The sequence below is a fragment of the Petaurus breviceps genome, unplaced genomic scaffold (genome assembly GCF_028583685.1).
Source record: "Petaurus breviceps papuanus isolate PSGF00001 unplaced genomic scaffold, PetGlider_PUasm1.0 201931, whole genome shotgun sequence".
NCBI classification, from domain to species: domain Eukaryota; kingdom Metazoa; phylum Chordata; class Mammalia; order Diprotodontia; family Petauridae; genus Petaurus; species Petaurus breviceps.
In genome coordinates this window covers 1-14,555 of record NW_027185843.1, presented here as the reverse complement: position 1 = coordinate 14,555, position 14,555 = coordinate 1, and the positions used below count along the sequence as shown (strand labels likewise).

Sequence of the window (14,555 nt, the reverse complement as noted above, 5' to 3'; positions counted from 1 at the left end):
ACAAGGGCAGGACTTGGGACCAAGGATAAAGGAAGAAGGGTGGAGGGGAAGACTGTGGCTTCATTGGACACTAGCCCCATAATTCCAGGGAGGATCAGATGCAGCCTCACCCTTGGGCTCAGTTCAGGGCCCCTCTTGTGGTGTACTGACTGCCACAGGGATGATGCAGAATGATGTTTGCATCTCTTTCTTCTTACACAGGATGTCACCCCAGAAAACTTCCTTGCTGTGTTAAGAGGAGATGCTGAGGCTGTGAAGAATAAAGGATCTGGGAAAGTTTTGAATAGGTAACAAATTGTTTTATGGAAATCAACAAGCATTTATTAACTGCCTAGAAAAGCTGCTTAAATACCTCTGTCTTCAAGGCCAAACCATCATACTTTAGAGCTATAATCTTGGCTAAGTCATTCAACCACTGAGCCACATATGCCTGCTCCATACTCAAGAGTAGATGAAGTATTTTGAGCACTTTATGTATGTCATCTGCTACTATTGTTTAATCTTAAATAGTTTGGTTTGATATACCTTTCTGTTATTCTTCCAACACTTAATAGGTACCAAGTTTTAAAAAAAATTGTTAATCTCTAGAAACTGCACAGAACTGAAAATTATGTAACCTGTTATATAGGGCAGCTAGGTGGTGAGGTGGATATACTTATTGGGCTTGGATCCAGGAAAAATCTGAGTTATTTATGAGCTGTGTGACCCTGGACAAGTCACTTAACCCATATTTGCCTGAGTTCCTCTTCTGTAAAATGAGGATGTGCTGGAGAAGGAAATGGCAAACCACTCCATTATCTTTGCCAAGAAAACTCCATGGATACAGGGTCATGTAGAGTTGGACATGGCCAAACAACAAGAAAATATATGTGTTTACATATATATAGATAAAGATTGTAAACATATAGTTTCTTTTATTTCATCATGTAAATATTCCCTCTAGATGTGTAGATTGCATCCCAGACATACCTTCTCATTCTGTTTATCTTTTTGTTCGTATATTCCCCTAGAAAGGGTTCACTTGCTGTAATTTAAAACTTTCCCCTTGTTAAATCATGTGGTAATGACAGAACAAGCCCCTGGTGCCATGATTTGATAATTCAATTAGTTAAGACTTAAGTAAGCGTTGATTTAATATTCTCTTTCATTGTGTGTCTTAGCCTGCAAGTGTCTTTAGATCACTTGGGTCACGATTCTGTTCTTGTGACTTGTACCTCCACCCTCATAACTTCACCACCTGCCCTGTAATCTTGTTAATCATTGTGAAAGCTCCTGTCTTCCCTAACTTGGTGTCTTTGGCTACTGACCAGCCATTGACCCTTACTTTGTTGGCAGAGGCTGACCTAGCTAGTAAAGTTTATTGTCTCCTTTTCTCTCTCCACCCGAAGGCTCTGCCATGGTCTAATTAGCCTTATTCCAAAGGGCACCATGGCACTTACTAAATGTTTCTTGAATGAATCTTCTGCCATATATTATGAACTTTCCCATTTTTTATTTCATTCCCAGGCCTTTATTTTAAAACTTTGAATTAGAAGGAAACTACCCTATCATTCAGAATTGCGCCTGTATGAAGGAAGAATCTGAGCTGGGTGTGACTTTAATTGTTCCGTTTTGGCCCTTTTTGTTGTGTGTTTTTCTGAATAGACTTCTTCTTGACTGACTATTTTCTTTGTGAAGTTAACTTAAAAATGGAAGTGGCAAGTATTTCAAGATGTCATAATTTATTGCCATAGCCAGCCTAATGAGGAGGGGTGATTTCTTTTGGCAGTGGTCCCCAGGATCATGTGTTTGTTTACTTCACTGATCATGGAGCTCCTGGACTCTTGGCTTTCCCTAATGATGATGTGAGTCTTTCAGAATCTTTTAAAGTTAAATGAAAAAAGACAAAATCAGGCTGGCATTTAGATTAAATGAGTAACATTTACTCTAATAGTTAGAATAAACAAAGTATCAAGTCACTTCACTCTGGATAAGAGGGACAGGTTTTAAGCTGCAAAACAATTTAAAAACTGCTTTTCCATAGAGTTATCCTTCTTTCCTCATTTATCTTATAGAACATCTTATTCCAGTAGAAAGGATAGAATGAAGTGTCTTATTGCCCTGGAAAGAAGGAATGTAACTGGGAGCAAATAAGAGTTTTCTTCCCCATACTTCTTTTTTGAGGGGAGGAGGGGCAGTAGGGACTGTGATTTATTGATCTAAGAAACTGCTAGTGAGGAAATTCCCCTTTACCAATGAAAATTATCAGCTGAAAGTCTTCTACAGAGTTTCTTGGAACACTCAAAGAGGAAGGGACTTAGTGAGGGCCACATAACCAGCATATACCAGGAAGGAAGGCTGTGGTAGGCCCAGGTGTCCTAGAGAGAGGCAGCGTGGTCTTTCTGTAAATAGTACCTTGCTGCCTCTCCTCCCTTCTCTTTTATCTGTTGAAACAAAACTGAGTTATGATACTTGAACTTGGAACAAGTGACATTACTTGTAATCTCATCTTTAAATGAACGTACCAGTGTTACTCTTTCTGTGGTTCTGTGATGTTTAAAAACATTTGTTCAGTGAGATTATTTAGAGACTTGCCGCCAGCAGATTGTATTATATTGCTATTACATGTACAATAGTTTAGTTTATGCTATTCTGACCTATTGATCTAAATGATGTAATATTTGCCTTTCAGCTTCATGTAAAGGATTTGAATAAGACTATCCGTTATATGCACCAGCATAAAAAATACAAAAAGGTAAACTCGTTATTGGTAAAAAAATATTTGGGGGGGGGACAGTGTAGGAGCACTGGGAGTGGTAGAAGGGTGTAGGAGAATTAATATATAGCTGTATATAACTAGAATCTTTGTGTTCTGTTAAACGCTATGCATTTCCAGGGCAGGTTTCGGTATTGGTCAAGACGCCTAATTAAATTCCTAGTTGTGTGTGTTAAGGTACATACATTGTGAAAGACATGAAGATAAATATAACAATTCCTGTCTCCTAGGAACTTTATAATTTAGTATACATACACCTACACACACACACATAACTACTATTGTAAAATAGAATGTTAAGAGGAATTAATGAGAGTTCAGAGGCAGGGGTTTAGTGCTTTCCAGTTAGAGGTTGTAAGAAGGCTTCCTGGAAGACATTAGAGACATTGGCCTGGGTTGGGAAGGATGCTTTGAATTTCATCATGTAAAAATGGGTGGGAGTTGGATATTCCACACTTAGCAGGAGCTTGATGAGCATAAAAGGGAGAGAGTAAATGAGGAGAATAAGGAAGCAGTGGTAGTACTACCTAAGTGGAGACTCGGTTGTAATGCCAGGCCAGGAAATGCACTTCTAAAGGCGGTTTTTGAGCAGTGGTGTGACATGATTATAGCTGTGCCTTCTAAAGTTGAATCACTGAGGGACTGGTTGGTTTTAAACCTGGGGATATGAATACATAGGCAATGAAAGCCCTTGCCCTCAAGGAGCTCAACATTCCAATGGTTGAGAACAAGACATAGGGAATAGTGGTGGCAAGGAGGGGCAGTTTGGTCCTGAAAGGAACTTGGGTAGTGTTTTTGTGGGGCCATAAGGAGTATGTTGACACATGCCATCTAGATACAGTGGCCAAATTGATCAGTTCATGGTTCCAGGACTAGAGGTGGGGCAGAGAAAAGGGAGAAAGAACCCTCTTGGAGAGTGGGACTTCCCAGGATAAAAGTTCCTCTAAGACTAATAACTGAACAAGAAAGTGATTGGCAGAGATGTGAAATGATGGTGTTCTAAAAACAAGATAACAATTATTTTATTTTGAAAGATACTAAACTAGTTTGATCTGGAAGCTACAGATCCATTAAAGAGCCTTTTTAAAAATTCTGTATTTTTTTTTTGCTCCATGTGAAGTTCTAATCTATCTCCCTCCATCCCTCTCTACCCCACACTAGAGAAAGACACCCTTTAACACAGAACACACACACATACTCACACACATTCTCACATAAAACCATACTGTGCATACTTCTATCATTTCTTTTTTTTTTGAGGTGGATAGCATCTTCCTTCATAGGTCCTTTGTAGTTGATTTGAGTATAATACTCTGAAAAACTTAGTCTTTCACGATTGCTCTTTGAACAGTATTGTTGCTGCTATTTAGTGTTCTTCTGGTTCTGCTCATTTCACTTTGCATCAGTTCATACAAGTCTTTCCATGTTTTTCTAAAATGAGCTAGATCATCATTTCTTACAGCACAATAGTACTCCATTACAGTCACCACAACATGTTTAGCCATTCCCTAATGATGGGCATCTCCTCATTTTCTAGTTCTTACCACCACAGAGACAGCTGTTAGAAATATTTTAAGTGGTGGCTAGGTGGCACAGTGAATAGAGCACTGGCCTTGGAATCAGGAGGACCTGAGTTCAAATCTGCCCTCAGACACTTTAACACAAAAACTAGCCATGTGACCTTGGGCAAGTCACTTAACCCCAATTGCCCTCAAAAGAAAGTATAAGAAATATTTTAGAACATCTAGATTCTTTTCCTTTAAACAGATCTAATAGTGGTATTGTTGGGTTAAAAGGGTATACACAGTTTTAGAACTCTGGTGGGATAATTTCATTCCAGATTGCTCTCAAGTGGTTGTCACAGTCCACCAACAATCTATTAGTTTCCTGATTTTTTTGCATCTCTTCCAGGATTTGTCATTTTTCCCCTTCTGTTATCTTAGCCAATCTCACAGATGTAAGATACCTCAAAGTTGTTTTAATGTGCATTTTATTATATAGCTTTGATATATTTTTTTTAATCCAAAAACTGGCTGTTCATGTACTTTGACCATATATCAACTGGGGAAGATCCATATTCTCATGAAGTTGACAGAATTTTCTATATATTTGAGATATGAGTCCTTTATCTGAGAAATTGTCTATAAAATTTTTATATTGGTTTTATTAGTACAAAATTTAACTTAATGTAATCAAAATTATCCATTTTATATTTCATAATGCTCTACTGTTTATTCATATATTCTTCTGTCCATAAGTCTGATTGGTGATGTGTTCCATGTTCCTTCTAATTTACTTATATCCCTAACTATTTTTTATGAAGTAGTGGCCCTATTTTAAATGGGATTCACTTTAACCAATGTTCCTTTTAATGAAGACACACACATATCTTCAGCAACCTGAAAAGGGTTTAACATTTGAGATTTCCCTCTAGGTAAGAAGATTTCGTTATTTTGTTTTGCAGATGGTGTTCTATATTGAAGCATGTGAATCTGGCTCAATGATGAACCACCTGCCTGATAATATTGATGGTAATTATTATTATTATTATTGTTATTTTAAAGCAATTGGGGTTAAGTAACTTGCCCAAGGTTACACGGCCAGTTATTTTGTGTGGGTGTTAAGTATCTGAGGCTGGAAATGATCCCGGGTCCTCCCAACTCCTGGGCTGGTGCTCTTACTCCCTTCGCCACCTAGGCCCCCCCATGGTAATTATTATAAAAACTTAATATTTAATTAGCTCTCATAGTGTTCTTCATATAGTCATTTCAGTTTTCTTTTTCACCATGGGGGTAGAAGGGAGAGAAAATAGGTTTTTATTCATTAAAAAAATTAACTTGATCTGAAAAAATTAATATAAACTCTTTTTCCTAGCTTATAGGTGAGGAAATGGAGACTTGGAGGTTAATGCCTTGGCCACGGTCACATAATTTATATGTGGATTATGTCCACGTGTTCTATAGAATGGTTTTTTCATTTTATGAATTTTAGCATTGTTTTAAAAATTCAAATTTTTATTTATTTAAGTTTAGGACATCACTCTTTAAAATACTACATAAGGCTTTCTTAAACACTAGCTTGACCTTTTTATGTCTTCCATACTTGTGAAAAATGTCATCTCATGTAAGAATATTTCATGTAAGCTGTCTTCTGACAGCTCGTTCCATATATGAATATGGACTAGTTCAATGACTATCAAAAAGTATTCTGCTGAATAAATAGTAGTTGTTAAAATTAGATTCTAGAAACCTCTTTTGAAGTTGTAATTTCAGTATTTGTTCTGACTGGGCTTGAAAGGAGAGTTTTAAGTTCCAGGTGTTTCCAGTGGCAAAGGATGAACCATACATAAAAATGTAATCTTTATATAGTTTATGCAACGACTGCTGCCAATCCTGCCGAGTCTTCCTATGCCTGTTACTATGATGAAGACAGAGGTACTTTCCTGGGAGATTGGTATAGTGTCAACTGGATGGAAGATTCAGATGTGGTAGGTTCTTTACATGAGTCAAGTAGTTCATCCAAATGTTTGTAATTATTTACATGCTAAGAAATGTGATTTTGTCTTTTTGTTGTAGGAAGATTTGACTAAAGAGACTCTGCATAAGCAGTTTCAATTAGTGAAAAAGCATACAAATACCAGTCACGTCATGCAGTATGGAAACAAGGTAATATTGGCATCATTAAATATTTTCCTTTTGTTTTGTTTTGTTTTGTTTTTTTTGCAAATTCATCTCTAGGCTCCTTTTCCCTTCTACCTCACCCAGACAGGAAAAATTGTAGGTAAGGAGCAAGAAGCGAAAGAAAAGCAAAGCCTTCTCCTCTGTCGGGAAGTGGCTAACATGTCTGATAATTAATATCACTCTGACTAGTTCTCTAGGGCTTTCTTTTCATTGTTTTGTAAATTGTTCTCCTGACTTTATTTTTGCATCAGTTTGTACAAGTCTTCTCAGCTGTCTCTGAAAAGGTCTGTTTTGCCATTTTTAATGGGGCCAGTTACAGTTACATACCATACAGTTTATCTTGTCCTTAGTTGAAATCTCTTTATCTTTTTGGGGCTAACCTGGTGGCAGGGTGGTTTCAGATTGCTTTCTAGGACACCACGAGCTTTTTGCTCCACCTATGTTAGTACTGCCCCCCGTGCCATCTTTGTCCCTTTCCCTTGTGGAATTCTTGCCCAATTTCTAAAGTGCTATGTTTCCTAGGAAGCTTTTGCTGATCAGTAATCACTTTCCCCATCCATATACACACTCCCTCGTCCTCATGTTTTGTTTTCTTTTTACTTAGGTACTTACTTATAATTTTGAATTGTGGTTATCTGTGTTATAACCCCCAACTAGACTGTAAGCTATATAAATATGTGAAGTGGTAAATATAATCCCTTTACCCACTCTACCCCCATGAGTCACCTGCTCATGTCACTGGAAAACCTGATTCAAGTGGCACATGTCTAAGCCACACAGTTCTAGTGGCCAGGAATGTAATCCCAGCCCCCAGACTCTTACTTGGGTAGAGATTTTATCCTTTTGGATGTGTGTCTGTAAGCAAGCTCTTTTATTTCTTTATGAGTCAGTTATTGATTTTTTTTTTCATTTTTCAAATACTTTATTAACTTCTGATTTACATAATTCATTTCTGCCAGATTTTGAGTTGCAAATTTTCTCCCCGTTTTTCCCCTACCCACCGCCCCAAAATAGCAGTCCCACAGGATATCCCCTCCTCCATTCTGCTCTCTCCCATATTTTCTCCCATACCCCTTTCGACTTTTCCAGTAGGGCAGGTGGATCTCTGTGCCCCAGTGACAGTATATCTTATTTCCCAATTACGTGTAAAATAGTATTAATAATAGTATATATATATACACACTAATAATATATATATATATAATTTTTTTTTAAACATTTGATTTTAGATCTTTGAATTCCAGATTTATTCCCTTCCTCCCTTGTTACCCACCCTTACTGGGAAGATAAGCAGTTCAGTATAGGTTGTACATGGTAGCTAATGCAAAACATTAACATAATAGATATATTGTAAAAGACTGTCTATATTTCCCTCCTTCCTACCCCTCCCACTTGTTCTATTCTCTACTTTGATCTCATTTCAAATGTACCATTTCAAAAGTGGGTACTTCCAACTTCCCTCTCCCCCAGCCTGCCCTCCCTTCCGTCATCCCCCCTCTCATCCCCTTCCCCCCTACTCTCCTGTAGGGTGAGATACCCTGTTTAGTGTGTATTTCATTCCCTCCCCCAGCCAAATTCAGTGAGAATAAGGTTGACCCATTCTCTTTTGCCTTCCTATTCTTCCCCTCCATTGTAACGATTTCCCCTTGCCTCTTCTATATGAGATAGTTTACCCCAATCTGTCTCCCCATCTCCTCTCATTATATTCCTCTCTCACCTCTTAATTTTACCTTTTAAGTATCATTCCTTCCTATTAAATTGGTCCTGTGGCCTCTATCTACGTGTACCTGTAAACATATATGCACACATTCACATATGTATTCATATGATCATATACCCTCATAGACATATATATGTATATATATATATATATTTCTATTCCCTTCAATTATTTTCATACTGAGAAAAGTTTCATTAGTTACAATTACTGTTTTTCCCTGTAGGAATGTTAATAGTTCAACTTTCATAAGTTAAAAGTTCAACTTATCAAAGTTCCTTATGATTTCTTTTCCCTGTTTACTTTTTCATGTTTCTCTTGCTTTTTGTATCTGAATGTCAAATTTTCTGGTTTGTTTTTTTTTCATCAAGAATGCTTGAAAGTCCTTTATTCCACTGAATGACCATATTTTGCCCTGAAACATGATACTCAGTTTTGCTGGGTGGGTGATTCTTGGTTTTAATCCTAGTTCCTTTGACCTCCGGAATATCATATTCCAAGCCCTCAGTGTAGAAGCTGCCAGATCCTGGGTTATCCTGATTGTGTTGCCATAATATTCAAATTGTTTTCTTCCTGGCTGCTTGTAATATTCCCTCCTTGATCTGGGAATTTCAGAACCTGGCAATAATATTTCTAGGAGTTTTCTTTTTGGAATCTTTTTCAGGTGATCGTTGGATTCTTTCAACCTCTATTTTGCCCTCTGGTTCTAAAACATCAGGACAGTTTTCCTTGAGGATGATTTCTAGGTTACTTCTTTGATCATGGCTCTCAGGTAGTACAGTAATTTTTAAATTATTTCTCCTGGATCTATTTTCCATGAGATATTTCACATTGCCTTCTATTCTTTCATTTGTTTGGATCTGTTTAACAGCATCTTGATTTCTCATGAAGTCACTAGCTTCCATTTGCTCCAATCTAATTCTGAAGCAATGATTCTTCTCAGTGAGCTTTTGAGATTCTTTTTCCATCTGGCAAATTTGGCTTTTTAAGGCATTCTTCTCATCATTGCCTTTTTGAGCCTCTTTTGCCATTTGAGTCAGTCTATTTTTTAAGGTATTATTTTCCTCAGTCAGGCTGTTGACTCTCATTTCTTTTCTTGCATTGTTCTCATTTCTCTTCCCAATTTTTCCTCCACTTCTCTTATCTGATTCTTAAGGTCCTCTATGGCCTGTAACCAGCTCGTATTTTCCTTTGAAGCTTTTGGTGCAGGAGTTCTGACTTCACTGTCTTCCTCCTGTTCCATGCTTTGCTCCTTTTTGTCCCCAAAATAGGAGTCTAATGTTGGGTTCTTCTGTGTGCTTTGTTTCCTTTGCCTGATCATGTTGCCACTCAATTACTTGACTTTTGGGCTTTTTGCCACAGTAGGACTCTGCTACCAGACAGGGGACTTTCGTACCAAACGCTGGGGTTTTCTTAGCTGCTGGAGGTATTAGATGGGTGCCCTCTCTGAGACTTCCACATGCCCTGGCAAGCTGGACACACACCCCAGGACCTCCACCCTAGACTGCAGTCCAGATCCAAGCAGGTTAAAGCAAGAGTGATTACCCCTCAGACTGTTTGCTTGGTCCCCCTGCAGGCCAGGAGCTGAAGCTGCCATGTGGGAGCGGTTGCACAGCTGGGGCTCCGCGGCTTCTTGCTCGGCAAAAACAAAAGCACTCCCAACTACTGGGTCCCCAGATCCACAGTTCACTGACCTCTCACTTTGTTCTTAGCATCTATGTGTTAACTCTGGACCGCCAAAGCTGCTGGTGATCTGGAGTCCCTCCAGCCAGTGGCTGGTCAGGCCCATGCTGGGGCTAAAACCTCGGTGTGGAGCTGGGCTTGGCACCCAGAGTGCTGTGCTGGCTGATTCCTGCCAGTCTTCCAGGCTGTCCTCAGTTGGAGGTTAGCTTCTCTGTGTCATTTTGTGGGTTCTATAGCTCCAAATTTTGTTCAGAGTCCCCACTTACACGAATTGGGGAAGGTGGTAGCCAGAGCAGTGCAGAGGACCTGCTTCTACTCTGCCATCTTGACTCTGCCCCCCAGTTCTTGATTTCTAAAATGGAGTTAATTATACTTGTACTTCCAGTTTCCTGAGGTTGTTACACAGAAAGTAGTTTGTAAAAAGTAAAGTGCAGTAAATATATATACACCCATATATATAACTTATTCATTATTTTGTCTTTGTTTACCATGGAAAGTATAATGAAAATTAGAGACCCAGCTTGACCTTGAGGGAATGAGACAAAAGACAAAATTTTGAGGGACAGAGTGAAAGGTAGAATGTAATTCCTTGCATTGGGAGGGGGGTGGGAGGAAAATTACCATAGCTATTTAGATCTGGCTCATGGTCCAGGTTTTGATGCTAAGATCATTAATTTGACCAGCAACCTTTGCTCTGATCTTGGATACAAACTGGGCGACTGTTTGTCTTGCAAACTCCTGTTGTTCATTGAGGACTGGATAGTAAATGTGGCTAGATGAGCAGGTCCAATTCTTGGAAAGAATTTCATAGTTCATGCTGGGCTTTACAGCAGGACCAGTAGCTTCACTTTCACTTCTTCATGAAGATCAACTGCTTCCCTCCCCTCCTTTTTTATTTTTTTAATTATTTGAAAAAACTACATTGGGCAGGGGAAAACTTTAGTGGTTTGCTGTTTTTAGAGCTTAAAATTACTGAAACATTTTAGGCAGTGAATTGATGTTTGTACCCGGCTCCATTTGAAGGATGGTTGCGCATTTTGAGGGACTGGCACCTTGGTTTCCCAAATGAAGGGTGTCTGTGGGGTAAATTGGAAAGCTGCCTCTGGCTGGGGTCAGGCTAGAAGCTGGGACGTAGCTGTCATTTCAAGGAAAAGTGACTCCTTTTCTTGTCATACAGACGATCTCCCACATGAAAGTGATGCAGTTTCAGGGAATGAAACACCAAGCCAGTTCTCCCATCTCCCTGCCACCTGTGAAACACCACGACCTCACTCCAAGCCCTGATGTCCCCGTTGAAATTCTGAAAAGGAAATTAATGGCCACTAATGATGCAAATGAATCTAAGAAAATTGCTGATAAGTTGCAGGCACATCTACAGGTAAGTACATGATCATTTTCAGGTACTTTTTCCAAGATATCTCTGGGCAGAACATAATGTAAATGCATACAGATATACATCTCAACTTACCTGATTGTGTTAGGACCCCCAAACATCGTTTTTCAATCTCATCATGAGAAGAGTCATGTTGTTGAAACAAGGTATTGGCACTTCTTATCAAAATAGGTTAATGAGAAGCAGTAGTTGACTTCAATTTTAGTAAGTAGATTGATCTTAAACATGGTAGGAGTGGAACAGTAGAGAAGCAGGAAGTTTTCCCACAGTTCTTAGTGTGGCCAAGCTGCAGGGGCCCTTGAGCGTGATCATCTTTAATGCTGATTCTCATTGAGTGTTTGAAGAAGACATTGCTTTGCTTCTCTCACTACCATTTGTGACAACCAATCATGCTTAAATTCTTTTGGAAGAAATCTGGTCTTCTCAAGAACTGATAGCGGTATCTCAAGCTCTCTCCCTCCAAAAAAAACCTAAAAGTAAGTAGTCATTTAGGAGACTAGATTTTAGTTTTCTCTAGCCTATGAATACCAATTGGAGTTAACAGAATGACTTTTCAGATTTGACTTTGTTGCCAAAAGAACCCCAAGAGAGAGACTTGTGTGAACTTTGGATGATGGCGTTTGCTGTGCTTTTAGCCAACATGTTTTACCAACCCACATACACCAGTGTCATCATGATAAATATTACATATGAGTGGGAAAGAGTCCGATATGCCTTCCCAGTTATTTTTTAAAAAATAATTTTAGTTTTTTGTGTGATTTTACCGTTAAGTATGTTTGAATGTATTCTTTTTGAAATGAAGTGACATAACTTACCTGTTCAAAAGTGAGAATAACTTCTCATCCTCAATTTTTTTTTTTTAAGCTACCGAGGTTAAGTAACTTGCTCAAGGTTACACGGCCAGTTATTTCTGGGTGTGGTGCTAAGTATCTGCGCCTGGATTTGATCCCAGGTCATCCCGACACTGGAGCTGGTACTCTTACTCGCTGAGCCACCTGGCCGCCCCTAAGCAATTGGGATTAGGTAACTTGCTCAAGGTTACACGGCCAGGTGTTGCTGGGTGGGTGCTAAGTGTCTGAGCCTGGATTCGATCCCCAGGTCATCCTGACACTGGAGCCGGTGCTCTTACTCTCTGTGCTACCTGGCTGCCCCTCATCCTCAATTTTTATAGGCAAATTGGCTTTTGCCTTCATTGGCAACTATAGAAATGCCATCTTGCTGTTATGTTGGATAACTTAAGAGCTTATTTTATACAGAGGCCATTCCTTTTTTTTTTTTAAATTTCTTGCTCATAACCAAAGCTGAAGTCTTAGACAAGTTAGAAATGCAGCGCAGGGAAAAGATTATCAGAGGAAACTTAAGGGAAATGAGTTCAGGTCCTAACTTCAGTACTGGCTTGCTGTATGACTTTGAACAAGTATTTTTCTTTCTCTGTGCCTTAGTTTCATTTGCTAAAATAAGTTGGTTGGGTTAGATAGTCTTAAAATTTCCTGCTCAAGCATTGTTCAATTCTTAAGACTTCTCTCTTCCATGAGCAACTTCATTTGATAGTTTCTGTCTGTGTCCAGAGAGAGGAAATTAGTACTATATAGTTAGTGCATCACATTAGAGCCCATTGCTTTATGACACTCTAGGAATTCCTGGAGTCTTAAAGCAAGATCTCTTTGTACTTAGGTTATTTAGGATTTACGTTTTTATTATGCTGGCAGATAAAACCTGTTTTTCACAAGTTTCTATAAATACGTGTCAGAAACCTTCAGAAAATTTCTTTAATCCTGTTCTGATAGCACCTGTTTAATGCCTATTTGCCTTGATATATACTAGCCACTGTAGGAAATAAATGACAGAAACTTACCTACCCTAAAGGTCTCTTAGACTACATCCTACAGATAACAATTTCTTCACAGGCTAGAAACCTTATTCAGAAGGTTGTACAGCAAATTGCATCAGTAGTGACTGCATCCAGTGTTGAGACTGAGAAAATGCTCTCTGAGAGATGGACACTCACATCCTATGATTGCTACGAGGAGGCTGTGACTTATTTCAGGACCCACTGTTTTAACTGGCACTCGCCCATAGTAAGTAACATGTTGTTAAGTTCAAGTCACATCAGTTCATTGTGGAAAATTTATCCAGTTGAAAATATGGAATGTTTTCCTTAAGGGCATTTTGTTTTGTTTTTAACTTGAGGAAAAAAGTATATTGGAAAGGAAAAGAGAGCTTTGTAAAGAACTTGGGGATTGAATTCATAGCCACCAAAATGCTGTTTTTTTGTACTATCTATATACTGTGGAGTAGTTACTGTTTTCTGACCCCTACTGTCATTCAGTCATGTATTTTTGCTTGACAGTCATTTGCCATAGAAGGGGGCAGATTTATTGGGCTACTGTCCATAATAGCACTTTAGATAAAGTGGCTGTATAATGAAATGATTGATTCATAATAAAGTTAAGAAATATTCTGTATTTAACATAATTCTTAATCTTGGTTTTTAAAAAGAAAAAAAATCTGTTTTATTCCAGCATGAATATGCTCTCCGACAGTTATATGTGTTTGTCAATCTTTGTGAAGGAGCTCATCCACTTGACAGGTAAATTTGTATTTGGAGAATTAATATTCCCTTAAAAGGAAAAGGGGATAGTGTTCAGTGGTTTACTTACCAGAGAAAAGTCTTTGCTTTTTAAAGTTAACTAGTAGAGATTACAGGATTTTCTTTTAAAAATACTATATATTTACATCATCCACTACAGCCCCTTGTTGATGTTGCTTTGTAGCATGGGAGTGATCCTGGATTCATGAAGATTATGCCAGCAGAGTTTAAGCTCAAGCAGCTTTTACCGCGTATACTTCAAGGCTTTCATTATAGGCCTTGTGGTGGACTAGCTGTGCTCACCGCTATTCTCTTAAGAATCCTGGGCTGATTCTTATCAGAATGAATTTATTTTGCTTATTTTGGGAACATCGGCTCTCTTTTTTTTCAATTACATGTAAACAAAAATGTTCTGGCATTCATTGTTAAAATTTTGAGTTGTGAAAATTCTCTCCTTGAGAAGGCAGTTTTATATAGATTATACATGTGCAGTCATGTAAAACATTTCTGTTAGCCATGTTGCAAAAAGAAACAGCAACCCCTCCCCCCCAATAACAATAATTATAATAATGCTTCAGTTTGTATTCAAACTTTACCAATTCTTTCTCTGGAAGTGGTAACATTTTTCCTCACAACTTTCAGAATTGTCTTGGAACATTGTCTTGCAGTTAGCTGAGTCATTCACAGTTCAGGTTTTTCTGAAAGCATCCTGCTTGTTTCTTAGCATAATAGTATTC

At 38.5% G+C, this 14,555-nt stretch overlaps 1 protein-coding gene across 1 annotated transcript; it reads left to right on the top strand.

The window, feature by feature from the left end:
- Nucleotides 1-186: 186 nt before the first annotated feature.
- On the top strand, nucleotides 187-13,863 carry LOC138164730 (legumain-like; the record flags this gene model as incomplete). The annotated part of the gene is made up of 9 exons (XM_069092701.1): nucleotides 187-287; nucleotides 1,769-1,844; nucleotides 2,672-2,734; nucleotides 5,220-5,286; nucleotides 6,124-6,242; nucleotides 6,331-6,420; nucleotides 11,013-11,213; nucleotides 13,136-13,306; nucleotides 13,751-13,863. Coding segments are annotated over 9 exons (960 nt in total), but the record flags the coding sequence as incomplete, so codon positions are not given.
- Between the last annotated feature and the right edge of the window lie 692 nt (nucleotides 13,864-14,555).